The 17,840-nt window shown below is 46.8% G+C and overlaps 1 protein-coding gene across 5 annotated transcripts in view; it reads right to left on the bottom strand.

Annotated features, from left to right (window-relative positions):
* The window catches only part of MED18 (mediator complex subunit 18), a gene marked incomplete at its 3' end in the record, with an annotated part of 110,404 nt that overhangs the window by 87,622 nt on the left and 4,942 nt on the right, over positions 1 to 17,840 (bottom strand). The window contains exon 3 of one of the 5 annotated variants that reach the window (XM_084787482.1): positions 16,245 to 17,353. The exons of the other annotated variants lie outside the window; for them this stretch is intronic. Coding sequence (XP_084643608.1) covers positions 16,800 to 17,353 — 554 coding nt within the window. Of the gene's footprint in view, positions 1 to 16,244; positions 17,354 to 17,840 lie in introns of those variants that run through there. 5 annotated transcript variants of the gene reach the window in all.

The raw sequence follows: 17,840 nt of genomic DNA on the forward strand, positions 1-17,840 counted from the left end.
TCTGTCCTATGCACGTGTGTACACCTGTGGCAGGGAGTTGCCCGCACCCTAATTGGCCAGAAGAGGACGTCAGGTGTAGGCCTCTACCAATCCCACCGTACTCCCTTAAACAGGCTTCTCACTGACTCCAGAGCTTGTTCTTTTTAGCTCTGCACCACTCTACCCACGACCTTTGCCCTGCGACACTAGGACTACAGGTACTCTCAGCTACATCCGGCTTTTTACATGGGTGCTGGAAACCCAAACAGAGAGAAGAGAGAGACAGACAGACAGACAGACAGACAGACAGACACAGACAGACAGACAGATAGACACAGACAGACAGACAGACAGAGACAGAGAGAGAGAAAGGAAGAGGGAAGGAAGGAGAAAGGAGGAAGGAGGGAGAGAGGAGAGACAGTTACGTTGTGCTTTGTAAACTGGGATTAAAAACAAACAGGCAAAACAATACGAAATCAGGCTGGAGAAAGGGCTCAGAGGTTAAGAGCACTGGCTGCTCTTCCAAAGGGCCTGAGTTCAATTCCCAGCAACCACATGGTGGCTCACAACCATCTGTAATGAGATCTGGTGCCCTCTTCTGGCCTGCATGTGTACATGTGGGCAGAACACTGTATACATAATAAAAAAGTAAATCTTTTTTTTTTTTTTTTTTTTTTGGTTTTTCGAGACAGGGTTTCTCTATGTAGTCTTGGCTGTAGGCTGGCCTCGAACTCACAGTGATCCGCCTGCCTCTGCCTCCTGAGTGTGTGAATTAAAGGCGTGTGCCACCACGCCCGGCAAGTAAATCTTCTTAAAAATTACAAAATCTACAGAGTAGGCAGCCATCAGCCCTGGGCTATATGACCGTCCTCCTGTCTCCATGATTACTCCTGGCTTGGAGGAAGCAGGAATGTCACTTCCTCTGTCCTGATGTGGCACGGGTAAAATCTCTGCAACTAAGAAAGTACCCAAGACTGGAAAGATGGCTCAGAGGTTAAGAGCACTGACTGCTGCTCCAAAGGTCCTGAGTTCAATCCCCAGAAAACGCATGGGGCTCATAACCATCTATAATGAGATCTGGTGCCCTCTTCTGGGCTACAGGTGTATGTGCAGGCAGAACATTGTATAGGAAATAAATAAATAAATCTTTAAAAGAAAAAAAGAAAGAAAGAAAGAAAAAGAAAGTAAGTGTCCAGGGGCCGGACAGATGTCTCAGAGGTTAAGAGCACTGACTGCTCTTCCAGAGGTCCTGAGTTCAATTCCCAGCAACCACATGGTGGCTCACAACCATCTATAATGTGATATAATGCTCTCTTTTGCCCTGCAAGAGTACATGAAGGCAGGGCACTATATACATAATAATAAATAAATCTTAAAAAAAAGAAAGAAAGAAAGAAAGAAAGTGTCCAAATTGGCTCTGTGACAGATGGACAGGGAAGACCATGCAGTGTTCAAACACGAATGTTTGCAGTATGGCATTCAAGCGTATAGATGCTTGCCTTCCCACCTCTTTGCCAGTCCTGTGCCTCAGTGCAAAAGCGCAACAGAAGAGGCTAAGATTTACTGGCTGTCACTTTGAGCTCCCCTCGCTCCATATTTCATTTAAATGCTGCAAATATAGGCGTTCAGAGAAGTAAAACTCCTAGCTTGGCAACTTTGTCACTTACTGTCACAAGACCCTCTTAGTAACGCACAATAATAGTGTCCACTAATTGAGTGCATACTGTGCCCCAGGCGTTGTGCAAGGCCCTCCTCGTGTGTTTTATTCAATATTCATAGCAGCTCTGCGACATAAGGACAAAGAGAGAGAGACTGAGACTCATGAGGTTAAGTGACTTGCAGGGGTCACACGGTTAGCTTCCGGCCTCTGTTTGGGTCTGACTTCTCATTACAGACACGTAACACCAAACCCGCTTTTGTTTCAGACACTCTTCAGAACACGTTATCCAGAGCCAGGCCCTGTGGGACAGGTCTCTCATCCTACCTACAACATAGACTGAGGAGGCAACAGGACGTGGCGGCGCATGCCTTTAATCCCAGCACTCGGGAGGCAGAGGCAGGTGGATCGTTGTGAGTTTGAGGCCAGCCTGGTCTACAGAGGGAGTTCCAAGACAGCCAGGGCTACACAGAGAAACCCTGTCTCAAAAAACTAAAAAACAAACAAACAAACAAGACTGAGGCAAGAGAATTGCAAGTTCAAGTCCCGCACAGGCTATAGCTCAAGACAAATCAGACAACTTAGTAAGACACTGTCTCAAAATCAAAATAGGGGCTGGAGAGACGGCTTAGGAGTTAAAAAGGACTTGTTCTCAGCCATCTTGGTCTACATAGTGAGTTCCAGGCTGGTCAAGTTTGCACAGACCCAAAAAGAGAGAGAATCCGGGACAAGGGAGGGAGTCTACAGAAAGAGAACAGCTCCATTTCTCACGCATTTAATTTTTCTGTACACCAGCCTCCAAATCCCACCAAAACCTCAGGAAAGGAATGTTTTCAAGCAGGAAGAAGGCTGCTGGGTGTGGGGACCCCAGCTGCAGAACGGTAGATATGAGAGAGCAGAATACATGGGAAGTGACTTGGCCGACTCAGGACCGCCAAAGCCGAGGCCAGAAATGAGAGAGAGAGCTAAGGAGCAGCCTGCCATGTGCAAGAAGCAATCTACTCCTGGAGGTGGCCGGTGGCCGGCGGCCGGCAGCGGAAATAAGGGCCAGGTGAAGGCAGATTTCCTTTCCCTGCCTCCCTGTCTCCCAGCAATTACATGGAGGTTTACGCTCTTGAGCGAGTAAACAGCACCGGCAAGAAGGACCACCCGACACAATTAGGGGTACCACACTAAAAGGGGAGCAGATGGGCTGTCATGCTGGAGAGAGCCAAGCCGGATATGGAGCAGCTTACGGTAATGCATAGAGGTTTCCCAGCAACCGGCTATCCGTGGTCAGTGACCTTTTCTGGCCATTGGATCCTGAACAAGTGACTTCATGGTCAATGACTCTCACCGCTCTGCACAGGGCTTTCAATCAGCCTAATTCCACCTTTTACCACTAAGCAAAAAGCCAAAGATGGTCAGACACAGGGTTTTCCTCCATCAGAAGATCCAGAGAGCAAACAACAAAGCAAACGTGGAAGGGAGGAACGAAACTTTAGATTCCTTTTATTATTTTTAATGTATGTATTTTTATTTTATGTGCATTGGTGTTTTGCCTGCATGTACGTCTGTGTGAGGGTATCATATCTTGGAGTCAGAGACAGCTGTAAGCAGTCATACTGGTGCTGGAACTTGAACCTGGCTCGTCTCTCCAGCCCCGAGGGAATCAGATCTCCCCAAAGCTGGAGCTGTAGGCATGGATACAGGGAATCAAGTTTGGGTCCTCTGTAAGAGCAGTTTGTGCTCTTAACCTCTGAGCCAACTCTTCACCATGGAAAATAAAACCTTAAAAACTATCAAGGGAGTGGGGCTGGAGAGATGGTTCAATGCTTAAGAGCACTGGTTTCTCTTCCAGAGGTCCTGGGTTCGATTTCCGGCACCCAGGTGGCAGCTCACAACTGTCTGTAACTCCAGTCCCAGGGGACCCAACATGCTCACACAGACATACATGTGGACAAAACACCAATGCAAATAAAATAAATAAGCTTTTTTGTTTTGTTTTGTTTTGTTTGAGACAGGGTTTCACCAACCAAACAACAGCAAAACAAAAGAAACAAATATTTAAAAATAAAATGAGTGGGTTTGATTTTTTTCCCCCTTCTCTTCCAATAACCCAAAACAGCACCCAAGGGAGCTATTTATTTTGATTCTAGTCATCCATTACACCTGTTTGTTTGTTCCTTAAATTAGTCCCATCATTTCATACTCACAATACCAAGGAAAAACACAGAAACAATTACAGTCAGCTGGACATAGGGCCAGTACAGTGACTCACATCCTGTCCACCTCTGAAGTCCAGCCCTGGCTCTCCATCAAAGAGCAATATCGCTATTAAGAACCTGTTACCGGGATGAGGGAGGTGGGGGGGGGGGAGATGGAGACATAGCTCAGCGATTTAGAGCGCTGGCTGCTCTTCCCGAAGGCCCAGGTTCAATCCGCATCACCCACATGACAGTTCACAGCTGCCTGTAACTCCGGGTCCAGAGGATCCAACACCCTCACATAGACACACCTGCAGGCATAACATCAATGTACATTTTAAAAAGAAGAACCTCTCACTGCAGACAGCATCCTAGGCAACTCCTCTCTCATTTGAGAAGAGAGCCAACTACCTCCCAAGTGCATGGACAGGCTAACCTTCTCCTTGGCATTCATACACTGGCCATCCCACACAGACTCCACAGCCAGGAAGAAAGGGGAAAATTCCATACATCCTTACTTCACTTTGGGGGGTGGGGGGTGGGATTCAAGACAGGGTTCCTCTGTGTAGCCTTGGCTGTACTGGAACTCTCGCTGTAGACTAGGCTGGCTTCAAACACTAAAGGTCGCCTGCCTCTGCTTCCTGACTGCTGCTAGGATCAAAGGTGTGTGCTACTGCTGCCCTGCTATTTTTTAAATTACACAAAAATTATACATCCATTGTGAAAAAAATTAAAATGAGCTGGGCAGGGAGGCATATGTCAGGAATTCCAGCACACAGGTGACTATAGCAGGAGGAGAAAGAGTTTGAGGTCAGCCTAGGATACACAGCAAAACGCTCTATCAATTAAAAACTTATATTAAGAAGTAGGGGCTGGAGAGATGGCTCAGTGGTTAAGAGCACTGCCTGCTCTTCCAAAGGACCAGGGTTCAATTCCCAGCACCCACATGACAGCTCACAAGTGTCTGTAACTCCAAGATCTGACACTTTCACACCAATGCACATAAATTAAAACTAAATAAAATATTTTTAAAAAAAAAGAAGAAGAAGAAGTAGGGGCCAGGCAGTAGTGGCGCGCGCCTTTATCCCAGCACTCAGGAGGCAGAGGCAGGCAGATCACTGTGAGTTCAAGACCAGCCTGGTCTACAAAGCGAGTTCAGGACAGCCAAGGCTACACAGAGAAACCCTGTCTTGAAAAACCAAAAAAAAAAAAAAAAAAAAAAAAAAAGAAAGAAAGAAAGAAGAAAGAAAAAGAAGAAGTAGGTGCTGGGCGTGTGCTGCATGGCTTTAATCTCAGCACTCAGGAGGCAGAGGTAGGTGGATTTCTGTGAATTCAAGGCCAGCCTGGTCTATAAAGCAAGTTCCAGGACAGCCAGAACTACACAGAGGAACCTTGTCTAGTGATGGGAAGGAGAAAGAAAGAAAGAAAGGAAGGAAGGAAGGAAGGAAGGAAGAAGGAAGGAAGGAACCAGCCACTGGCCTACAGAGACTGCTCAGCAGTTAAGAGCACAGGCTGCTCTTCTAGAGGACCAGAGTTCGATTCTCAGCTCCCACATGGCAGCTCACAACTGTCCGTAATTTAAGGTTCAGCTGACCTGACGCCCTTTTCTAGCCTCTTGCCTGCACCAGGCACACAGGTGGTGCACAGACATACATGCAGACAAAACATCCACACACATTAAAAAAAAATAGAAAAAGAAATAAAAGTAGGCTGCAGCTCAGTGGTTAGGATTGGCTTAGTATGTGTAAAGCCCCTTGTAGGGGTCCAGGCTTGTAGTCCTCTGCTGGGAAACAGAGAAAAGAAGCTTCTTGGGGCCAGTCGTGGTGGCGCACACTTTTAATCCCAGCACTCAGGAGGCAGAGCCAGGTGCATTGCTGTGAGTTCAAGGCCAGCCTGGTCTACAAAGTGACTCCAGGACAGCTAAGGCTGCACAGAAATACACTGTCTTGAAAAACCTAAAAAAAAAAAAACAAAGAAAAGAAAAGAAAAGAAAAAGCTCCTTAGCTGGGCGTGGTGGCACACACCGTTAATTCCAGCACTCAGGAGGCAGAGGCAGGCGGATCACTGTGAGTTCGAGGCCAGCCTGGTCTACAAAGTGAGTCCAGGACAGCCAAGGCTACACAGAGAAACCCTGTCTCGAGAAACCAAAAAGAAGAAGAAGAAGAAGAAGAAGAAGAAGAAGAAGAAGAAGAAGAAGAAGAAGAAGAAGAAGAAGAAGAAGAAGAAAGAAGCAGCAGCAGCTCCTTGGGGTTTGCTTGCCACCAGTCTAGCCTAACTGGCAAACTCTAGAGTTAGCAAGCAACCCTGTCTCTGAGAAAAAGATGGATGGCTCCTGAGTCCTCATGGACACACACACACACACACACACACACACACACACGCACCTGGACACACACACACACACACACACCTGAACACACACACACACACACACACACACACACACATGCTGATACACATACATACAAAGAGGTACAAAAATAATACTGACATATACGGATACAGCTCCATGACTAGAGCATTTGTGTAACCAGCAAGCAAACAATATACTAGGTTTTACGCATTTATGCTCACTGGGAACTTAGCTCCTTTGACCTGCTTCTGAGAAGTGGGACTGTCACTACCTGCATGAGAAAATAGACTTTGTGAAAGCGTAAATCATTTGCCCAGTACGCAAACAGCTATGAAGTGTCAGAGCTAGACGCCAAAAGGGACACACGTATAGATGAGAGTGCAAGGATCGTGGTGAAATGTGAGATGCATGGTGTCAGTTAGCTGTTGTCAGAGGTCAGAGGTCAGAGGTCAAGGCTGAGGAGGTAGCTCAGCTGGTAGAAGGCTTACTTTGACCTCTGCGCTGCACTCACCAGGCATGGAAGCCTGTATCTGGAATGTCAACACTTTAGAGGTAGGGGCAGAAGTCGTCCGTGGCTCGGGAGTTCAAGGCCAGCTTATGCTACAGGACATTCCGTAGCAAAACAAATAAATAAACTCTGGCCAGGTGGTGGTGGCGCACACCTTTCATCCCAGCACTCGGGAGGCAGAGGCAAGTGGATAGCTGTGAGTTCGAGGCCAGCCTGGTCTACAAAGCAAGTCCAGGACAGCCAAGGTTACACCGAGAGACCCTGTCTCGAAAAACCAAAGACAACAAACCAAAAAACCCTCTCTGTCTTTTAAAAAGTTAGAGGTTAAAAAAATAAGTTAGAGGTCAAAGGGACAGACTGATGCGGCCTAGAACAGACCCAAGAAAGACAGAAATACCCTACTTCTTAGGAGCTGTGATGAAAAGCTTCACGTGGGCAGCTGGAGAACGGGCTCAGGGGTTAAGAGCACTTGCTATTCTTGCAGAGGACCCGGGTTCTATTCCCAGCACCCGCGTGGTAGCTTGCAGTCATCCGAAATTCCAGTTCTAAGGCCTCTGGGGATACTAGGCACCCATATGGTGTACAGACACACATGCAGACAAAACACTCCTTGAATGAGTAAAATAAATAACTCAAAAAAAAAAAAAAGGGTATACAGGTAAGAGAACTATCCATTACTTGCCAGTGATTTGGAGGTGGTGGTGGTGGTGTTTTTTTTGTTTTTTACTTGTTTGTTTGACACAAGGTTTCTCTGTGTAGCCCTGGCTGCCCTGGACTCATTTTGTAGACCAGGCTGGTCTTGAACTCAAAGAAAGTTCCTGCCTCTGCTTCCTGAGTGCTGGGACTTTTTTTAATTAATTAATTAATTATTATGTAAACAGTGTTCAGCCTACATGTACACGTGCAGGCCAGAAGAGGGCACCAGATCACATTATAGATGGTTGTGAGCCACCATGTGGTTGCTGGGAATTGAACTCAGGTCCTCTGGAAGAGCAGTGCTCTTGACCTCTGAGCCATCTCTCCAGCCCGAGTGCTGGGATTAAAGGTGTGCGCCACCATGCCCAGTACTTGTTTGTCTCACTTTTTTAAAACAAGGTCTTACTATGTAGCCATGACTGGCCTGGAACTCCCAAAGGAGACCTGGCTGGCCTTGAACTCATAGAACACCACCTGCCTGCCTTTCAAGTGCTGGCATTGAAGATGTGCACCAGTGTACCCAGTTTTAATTTTGTTTTAAATTTGTTAGTGTGTGTGTGTGTGTGTGTGTGTGTGTGTGTGTGTGTGTACACAGGTTTGTGAAAATGATGACTTAGCTTTTTATTATAGCATACTGAAATAGAAGGTGTGTTTTTTATTTTTATTTTTGTTGTTTTGCTTTTGTTTTTCCAGACAGGATCTCACTATGCAGCCCCTTAGCTGTCCCGAAACTCACTATGTAGACCAGATTGGCAAAACAAACAAACAAACAAACCCTCAAATCCACCTGCCTCTGCTAGGACCAAAGGGGTGTGTCACCACACCTGGCTAGTTTTTAAAAAAAAAAACTTTTTTATTTTTTACTTTTACTTTATGTGTATGGGGATTCTGTCAGCATTTATGGCTGTGCACCATGTGGATGCAGTGCCCACAGAGGCCAGAAGGGGGCATTGGATTGCCTGGGACTGGAGTAACAGTCAGCTGTGAGCCCCAGGTGAGTGCCAAGAATTGATCATGGGTCCTTTGAAAGAGCAGCTCTCGAGCTGTATGGCCAGCATGAGACCAGTAGGAGTTCAAAGCTTACCTTGGCTACATAGCAAGTTCAAGATCAAGGTGGACTATATGAGGGCCAATCCTTTATTTTATTTTATTTTAATTTATGTGTGTTGGTGTGAGGTGTCAGATCTTGGAGTTACAGACAGTTGTGAGCTGCCATGTGGGTGCTGGGAATTGAACCCGGGTCCTTTGGAAGAGCAGGCAGTGGTCTTAATCACTGAGCCATCTCTCCAGCCTGAGGGCCCATCTTTTTTAAAATGTACTTATTTTATGTATACAAGTACACTGTCTTCATGTACACCAAGAAGGCACCAGATTGTACTGCAGATGGATGTGAGCCACCATGTGGTTGCTGGGAATTGAACTCAGGACTTGCGGAAGAGCAGCCAGTGCTCTTAAGCGCTGAGTCATCTCTCCAGCCCCAGGGCCTGTCTTGTACAAACAGTGAAACTCTTTGTCTTGTAGTGCAGGGATTTAAACCCGAGGACTTAAAACATGCTTGCCAAGTGTGATTGGTTATCTTCGAGGAACAAATGAACCAATTCAAGCCAAATTAGAGTAGAAAGGCAGGTTTATTGAAGTCCACATGCAGAGGGACACAGAAAAGGGAGGGGTACAGAGAGAGAGAGGAGGGAGGAAATGCAGAAGGTGGGGATGGGGTGGGGGTGGGGGGGAGGGACGGACCAAAATGTCTGAATTATACAGTGAAGCGCAGCTGGGGGAGAGCAAGGCCAGTCCTTAGGTCGGGAAGCTCAGGTGGACACTGAGGGATGCTGAGAGTACCCAGAGGCCAGGTCCACTTTGGTTAAATTACACCTCAACCGCTTGTCCAGGCTCTGAATCCCAACAAAGTGCCCTACAACTTGAGAGCGCTCTTACACTTTGGAGGCTGGGACAGATGTACTGCCATGAGTTCAAGACCAGCCTGGGCTAGAGAGTTCTAGATTAGCGTGATTCCATGCCTCTATAAACAGAATAAAGGAAAACTCCTGTGTGTGTGTGTGTGTGTGTGTTGTTAGCTATGACTGCAAACTACATTGTAGTGTATTGAGGAACTAGCATGCTTTTCCTCCAAAGAGCCAGACAGTATATATGGCCTTGAATTCATAGAGCTCCAACTGTCTGTCTTGCAAGTGCTCAGATTGAACATGCACCTTACCAGGACAGCCAGGGATGTGCAGAGAAACTGTCTAACACACACACACACACACACACACACACACACACACACAGAAACACACACACACACACACAGAAACACACACACAGACACACACAGACAGACAGACAGACACACACACACAGACACACACACAGACAGACATACACAGACACACACAGACACACAGACATACAGACACACACAGACACACACAGACACACACACACACACACACATACACACACAGACACACACACACACACACACTTCATTCATTTGCTACCTTAGGCCACTCTTGCACATGCATAGGGTACAGCAGAGAACGGAAAAAAAAAAAAAACCAAAAACAAAACACCTCATTTCATCAGAGGAAGATGGGGGCTCCCATACATGAGTGCATGAACAGTTATTATCCATGGAGGGAAAAATGGGATTTTGCTCTATAACTTCCCAGCCCTGAAGTCTCATATTTGGTAGATTGAACCCTCCAAGTGCTGGGGTTGCAAGTGTGTGGCTGTGGCCTTTGAAAAGGAAGTCTATTATTAGGGGAAAGCAAAGCAGGGGTACCTGCCCTACCAGTAGAACCGGATCTACCACAAAGCCAATAAAAACATCACCCTGCCAGCTGCGGGCAGATAACAAAGAAAAGGCCAATGGGCTGTAGTGAGGGAGCCAAGACAGCCTGTGCTGTGCTGCGGAGTTAATATGTGGTAAAGGTGACACAGCACTGGAGAGAGATTTGTCGCAGGTGCTGAGAGAAACTAAGTCATCACAGGGAGAAGAAACCATACGGAAGAGACAGACTTCAAATGCCTTAAAGGCCGAAAAGTCAAAGTTAAAAATCATGAAGTCAGTATAAGAAAACGTAGGATGGCTGCTGAGATGGCGCAACGGGGAAAGGCACCCCCAACTTGGACCCATGCAGCGAAAGGAAAGAACACACTCCCACAGGCTGTCATCGGACCTCCACACCCAAGCCGTGGCACGCCTGTGAGGGTGTGCTTGCCAACACTTGCAGTGTGGGTGCACACATGTGCGAGCACACACATACACACAATGTATTTTAAGAAAATGAGACTAGGCATGATGGTGCCTACATTTACTCCCAGCAGTCTGGAAGTAAAAGCAAGTGGATTTCTGTGAGTTCAAGGCCAGGCTTACTACTTCGGATGTATGAGTTTCATGAGACCCTATGACAGAATAAAAAACAAGAAGTGAACAAAAATAAATGCAATTCTTGGGTTATAAATGGGAGAGAACCAGCACTCGGGAGGCAGAGGTAGGCGGATCGTTGTGAGTTCGAGGCCAGCCTGGTCTACAAAGTGAGTCCAGGACGGCCAAGGCTACACAGAGAGACCCTGTCTCGGAAAAAACAAAAAACAAAACAAAACAAACCAAAAATAAATAAAAATAAATGGGAGAGAATAGAATAACTTAGTGCTGGATGTGGTACTTTCACACCTGGAATCCCAGCACTCGGGAAGCAAAGGCAGAAGGATTGCCTCAAGTTCAAGGCTGACCTGGGCTAGAAAGAAAGACCCTGTCTAGCACAGAACAAACAGGGTGGAGGGGGCAGGGGCGGGGTGGGGGGCGGGGGTGCTGCACAGTGAGGAGCAGTGTCTAAATTCTGACACTAACACATTGTGACAGCATGCCCTAGTTTGCTCCCTGTTGCTGTGGTAAATACCAACAACAATTTGAAGAATTAAAGGCTTATTTTGTCTTGTAACCTCCAGGTTACAATCAATCCCTCACTGAGGGAAATCAGGGCAGGAACTTGGAGGCATAAACGGAAGAAAAGATCATGGAGGAACAGAGCTTCGGCCTCCTCCTCCTCCCCCTCCTCTTCCTCCTCCTCCTCTTCTGGTTTATCAAGACAAGTAGTTTCTCTGTGTAGCTCTGGCTGTCCTGGAACTTGCTCTAGAGACCAGACTTGAACTCAAAGATCTGCCTGCCTCTGATTCCTGAGTGCTAGGGTTACTGCCATGTGTCACCATGCCTGGCTGAGGAATACTTCTTATGTGTCCCAGACTGGCCTCAAATTTGCAATCTTAGCCAGGTGTGGTGGTGCATGCCTTTAATCCCAGCACTTGGGAGGCAGAGGCGGGCGGATTGCTGTGAGTTCGAGGCCAGCCTGGTCTACAAAGTGAGTCCAGGACAGCCAAGGCTATAGAGAGAGACCCTGTCTCAAACTCCTCCCCCCCAAAAAAATTTGCAATCTTTCTGCCTCAGTCTCCATGGAGCTGGAACTAGAGATGTGTGCCACCAATCTGCTTAGGATTCTCTCTTTCTCTGTTACTATTATTATTATTATTATTATTATTATTATTATTATTATTACTATTATTACTATTATTACTATTACTACTACTACTACTACATGCATGTCTGCTTGCTAGGGCATATATGTGTAGTTCAGAGGACAATTTATTTTGGCTTTTTGAGACAGGGTTTCTCTGCCTAACAAGAGCCTTGGCTGTCCTGGATTTACGTAGTAGACCAGGGTAGCCTCAGTCTCACAGGGATCCACCTGCCTTTGCCTCCCGAGTATTAAGATTAAAGACGTGCGCTGCCAGTGCCTGGCTTTCGATTTTATTGGTACTGACAGGCTTCATACTCTTCGGCCAGAATTACCATCACACAAAGGCTCATCTATCTAGTAAAGCTCTAGGGGCCCAGTGACTTCATCAATTAGTTCTACTGGTCCTGGCCCAATTCCCAGGACAGTTGGTTCAATCGGTGTATGCCTAGCATCATCCTGGATTAAACTTAACATTCAGCCCCAATGCAATGTTGAATAATTCAATGAAGGTGTTTTCTTTCTTTAGATTTTTTTTTTGTTCATTTATTACATATACACTTCTGTCTGTATGTACACCCGCACACCACAAAAGGGCACCAGATCTCACTATAGTTATGAGCCACTACGTGGTTGCTGGGAATTGAACTCAAAACCTCTGCAAGAGCAGACAGTGCTCTTAACCGCTGAGCCACCTCTCCAGCTCCAATGAGGGTGTTTTCCTCTGGGCTTTGACCCACGTGGGGCTGGCCACAGTACTCCAACTCTGAGCTCTCGAGGGTTTCTCCCTTGAGTCTGCTTGGAGGCACACTCAGCAGCGTGAGAACACTGGACAGTGGGCGGCCTTCTCTTTCCCCATCTTTAAGTCAGTTCGAGCCACAAGGATCATTTTGTAGGTCTGGAGAGATGGCTCAGTGGTGAAGAGCACCACCTGCTCTTCTGAGGGTCCCGAGTTTAGTCCCCAGCAACCGAATGGTGGCTCACAACCATCTATAATGAAATCTGATGCCCTCTTCTGGCATGTAGGTATACATGCAGGCAGAACTTTGTATACATAATAAATAAATAAATGTTTTTTTTTTAAAGGAGGGAGGGAGGAATGGGAGGATACAAGGGATGGGATAACAATTTAGATGTAATATGAATAAATTAATAAAATATATTTTAAAAAAAGAATCATTTTGTATTCCCCACTCTCTCCCAAGATGCTTGCTTCCGTTCCCGTCTCTGGGTCTCTATTGTCTCACTTGTTGAGTTCTGGGGAGACATCTAAGGTGGCTCCAGAGACCCCAGCCCAGGCACAATGCCACAAGCAACTCTAGCAGCCAAGCTGAGTGTACCAGGATGAGGCAAATACGCCATAACCAAGAACTCGGAGAGCATCTGACACACTACTCACTCACACCTCGTGGCTGTCCACTCCCGAAGAAGGGTGTGTCTGTCTTTGCATGCTGGGATTAAAGGCATCGAACACCACCCTTAGCTGGCTTTTGATATTGTGCAAACTGGATCTTAAATTCCTGGGCTCAAGTGAGCCTCACACTTCAGCTTCTTCGGTAGTGGCGACAAATGAGGGCAAACTGTGCCTGGCGTGATAGTTTCTGTGAGTTTTTGTGTGTGAGACGTATTCCTGCCAGGCATGGTGGCACACGCCTTTACTCCCAGCACTTGGGAGGCAGAGGCAGGCAGATCTTTGTGAGTTCGAGGCCAGCATGGTCTACAAAGGGAGTCCAGGACAGCCAGTACTAAAAAAAAAAAAAAAAAGAACTTGTAGCATGGTGGTACATGCCTTTAATCCCAGCACCAGGGAGGCAGAGGCAGGTGGATCAATTTGAGTTCGAGGCTAGCCTGGTCTACAAAGCAAGTCCAGGATAGCCAAGGCTATCCAGAGAGACCCTGTCTAGAAAAACAAAACAAAAAAGGAGTCCTGTCCCAAAAAAAGCAAACAAAAACAAAAAACAGAAACCAACCAAACAAACAAAAACTTCCAGGGGCTGGAAAGATGGCTCAGTAGATAAGGGCACTGACTGCTCTTCCAGAGGTCCTGAGTTCAATTCCCAGCAACCACATGGTGGCTCACAACCATCTGTAATGTGATCTGATGCCCTCTTCTGCAGATATACAATAAATAAAATAATCTTAAAAAAAAAAAGCTTCCAATTATAGCTACACTGCAATAAATGGTGCAGGCATGCCAGCCATGAAAGAAAGAGCCATCTCTGGCATTTTATTAGTTTTTAATATGGTCCATTAACAAATCTCTTCTCGCCGGGAGTGGTGGCGCATGCCTTTAATCCCAGCACTCGGGAGGCAGAGGCAGGCAGATCGCTATGAGTTCGAGGCCAGCCTGGTCTACAAAGTGAGTCCAGGATAGCCAAGGCTAACACAGAGAGACCCTGTCTCGAAAAACCAAAAAAACAAAAACAAAAAAACCACAACAACAGATCTCTTCTCTCTCTCTCTCCTTCTCCACCCCCCCCACCCCCCGTCTCTGTGTGTGTGTCTGTGTGTCCCAGCGTGCTCGAGGGTTGAAACAAGATCTTGTTTTGTAGCCCACACTAACCTTGAATTTGTGATCCTCCTGCCTCAGCCTTCCTAATGCTTTGATAACAAGATGGCTCAAATATATACTTTGATGAAATCAGAAAACATCTCCACAAAGGATAATCGCATGGGACTGGGGCTGCAGCTCAGTGGCAGTGCTCACCTAACGTGCTTACGGGTCTGACTTAATTGTCTTCTCCTCCGTTTGGTCTTGCGTGTGGCAAAGAGCTGCAGGGTAAGAGTAAGGGTCGGGCTGGGGAGGAGGCACAGCAGGGAAAGCATTGCAGCAAAAGTAAAATATACAAAGCTGCATCTAATTGCAAGTGCTTCAAATGAGGCTGTAATAGAAACATTTTTTCATTTTTAAAAGGAGCCTAACTTGTTTATATTGTGGTTTATAACTCACAAGTAGTATTTGATATTTGTATTTTTACTACTGTATCATGGTCATTGCATAGTTTATCATATTTGGCTTAGATGGCTTTATGAATTTTGATAAATGGTTCAGCTGGTCCTTCACACGGAGTTTCTCGTACAGACTGCACGAGAGTGCTTCCAGGTGAGTCATGACATCCTTGGATCATTGTGGATCGATCGATCACACTGTACCTGATGTTCAGATGTTTTTCTCACATAAATAAATGTATTAAAAAAAAAAAAAAAAAGAAAGTACTGAAACCAGAGCTCAGGTCCCAGGCTCCAGCTGGAGGTGGCTACTGGCTTCTGTAACCCCAGTGCTGCAGGGTGGAGAGGCAGATCCAAGGGGCTGTCTGTGAGAGAATTTGCCTGGGAAAAAAAGTGATTGACAGGCTTGAGTTCCATACTCAGGCCCCACACAGTTAATGTACTGAACCAACTACTGGAAGTTGTCCTTTGACCTCCACATGTGCACAGGTAAGGCCTAAATAAATAAATCTAGTATTTCATTAGGGTTTTCTTTGTAGGATCCTGGGTAAGACTCCTAAAAAGCAAAACAAAATAAAACAAAATAAAAACATAGAATAAAAAAGAACTTAAAAGCTGGGCATGCTGGTGCATGTCTTTAATCCCAGCACTTGGGAGGCAGAGGCAGGCAGATCCCTGTGAGTTCCAGGCCAGCCTGGTCTACAAAGTGAGTCCAGAACAGCCAAGGCTAATACAGGGAGACCTGTCTCAGGAAAACCAAAAACTAAAAAAGAACTTAATGTTTTCCTGACAGGGAAGAAAAATATCTGATGTCACACTCTGACCTCTTCACATGTAAAACTATCCTTGGATGTTCTAGAACTCACTCTGTAGACAGGACTGGCTCTGCTTCCTGAGTGCTGGGATAAAAGGCGTGTGCCATCATCACCACCACCTGGACTTTTCCCCCTGCACATATGTCCGTGTAGTATGTGTGTCTGGTGCCTATGTAGTTCAAAAGAGGGCATCAGATCCCCTAGAAGTGGAGTTACAGAAGGTTATTAGCAACCGAGTGGGTGCTGGGAATTACGCCTGGGTCCTCTGCAAGAGCAGCCAGTGCTCTTAACAGCTGAGCCATCTCTCCAGCCACTAGCCATTTAATTGTGTGTGGGTGTGCACATGTGTGGGTGTGCACATGTGTGGGTGTGCACATGTGTGGGTGCAGGAGTGTATGGAGAGAGAGGCTAACAAGCTGCAGGAGTTAGTTCTCGCTACCATGTGGGTCCTGGAGAGGCTGCTGGTCCCCCACAGGGGTGCCCACATGCACCATAAACAACAACAGTAAAACAACCATAGTAACTACTTAAGGAACTTAGTAATAATTGTATGAAGTTAGAAATAGTAAGCCTCAGAGTCAAAATTGTTTCTTTTCAATCTTTATTAGCCACTCTGCCAGCTCACAACACCCTTACACATTTTGTATATCAACAAGAAGACAGTTAAGAGCATATGAAGAATACAAAATAAATAAAGCAATAAGAAACATTTTTTTATAAAACAAGAGACAAAACAGTGATCAAAGTTGCTTTCTGACTTTTCTTGGAGAAGCTGCTGTATTCCCTTTCCCTGTCTTTGAGCTTTGGGAGCATCAGGGAGAGGGGGCGGGGGAGAGGGGCGGACATAGACTTGAACAGATCTCCATGTTATCCTGGGCCTCTCACTGGAAGAGACTGTCAAGGAGATGGAACAGCCAGCTACAGTACGGAGAGCCTTTAACACGCAACATGCGCACTTAGGCGGGAAGTGCAGGGGACCTCTGCGGTCCAGGCTTGCTAGTTTATGGAACCAATTTTTTTCACTATCGCTCCCTTGTCCTGAAGTCAGAGGGCCTGGCTGGCAGCAGTCACCGGGGCTCTTGGGAGACCCTTCTCCTACCAAGCGGCGACAAGCCTCAAAGACGGACAGACCTTCCTCATCACATAAGCCTTTTGGGGTCTATTTTCTCCAGGTGAACCAGAGGTTTGAGCTGCTCTGCGAAGTTCCTCATGTCATCAGAGACCATATCCTGCCCAGCTGGCGCGACAACGCTTAACTCCACGAGATAGGAGAGCGACAGGGCCTCTGTGCTGTCGGTGTTCCCTGGGACCAGGATTCGGAAGATCTTGTACACCACAATCTTCATGATGCCCTTCCGGAACAGGTGTCCTTTGGCGACAAACTCGTGGTCCATGCGGAAGCCCATCTCCATCAGGAAGTCTGTGAGGTTCTCGGACGTGGCGATGTCCACGCAGTTGCGCACCAGGGCGTGGCGGTTTTTGTCTCCCATTTCGGGCTGTCCTAGGTACCGTAGATGCCAGGGTGCCCCGGCCCTGTCCATGGAGCGGCGGGCCCTCAGGACGAACGGGCTGGCCTGCTGGCCCTTAAGAAGGAATACCATCTCATGATCGAGGAAAGTCTCAGGCTCCATGTTGTCACACAAACCACGAAGGCGATGGATGAGGCTTTCCAAACTGTGGTCTAAAACACTTCCTGAGGAGGTGAGAACACAGGGAGTACAGGCTTCCATCTCACTGTGAAACTAGCAAAAGACACACACGCACACGTGCGCGCACACACACTAAACAGCTCTCTGCATTGTCCTATAGGAACAACCCATGGGTTTCTATTTCTTTAAAACTTGCCATATGTAGTTATTCATGTAAAAGCATGCACGCATGGTAGCAGCAAGCATACGAGAACGTGACGGCACACGTATGTTGGTCAGAAGGTAATCTGCCAGGCTTGGTTCTCTCCTTGTAGCCGTGGGTCCCGCGGAGGGAACTCAGGCTGTCAGGTTTGGCAGCAAGTGTGTGCACTGGTTTGAACGAGAGCAGCCCCATAGGCTCCCACATGAGAACGAAGGTCTAGGCCCTAGTGGCAGATTTGCTTGGGAAGGAGGAGGAGGAACGTCCTTTTTGGAAGGCGTGTGTGGAGTGGGCTTTGCGTTTTCACAAGTCTCTCTTTCTCTGCCAGTGCA

The sequence above is a fragment of the Acomys minous genome (genome assembly GCF_964271855.1).
Source record: "Acomys minous genome assembly, chromosome: 6".
NCBI classification, from domain to species: Eukaryota; Metazoa; Chordata; class Mammalia; order Rodentia; family Muridae; genus Acomys; species Acomys minous.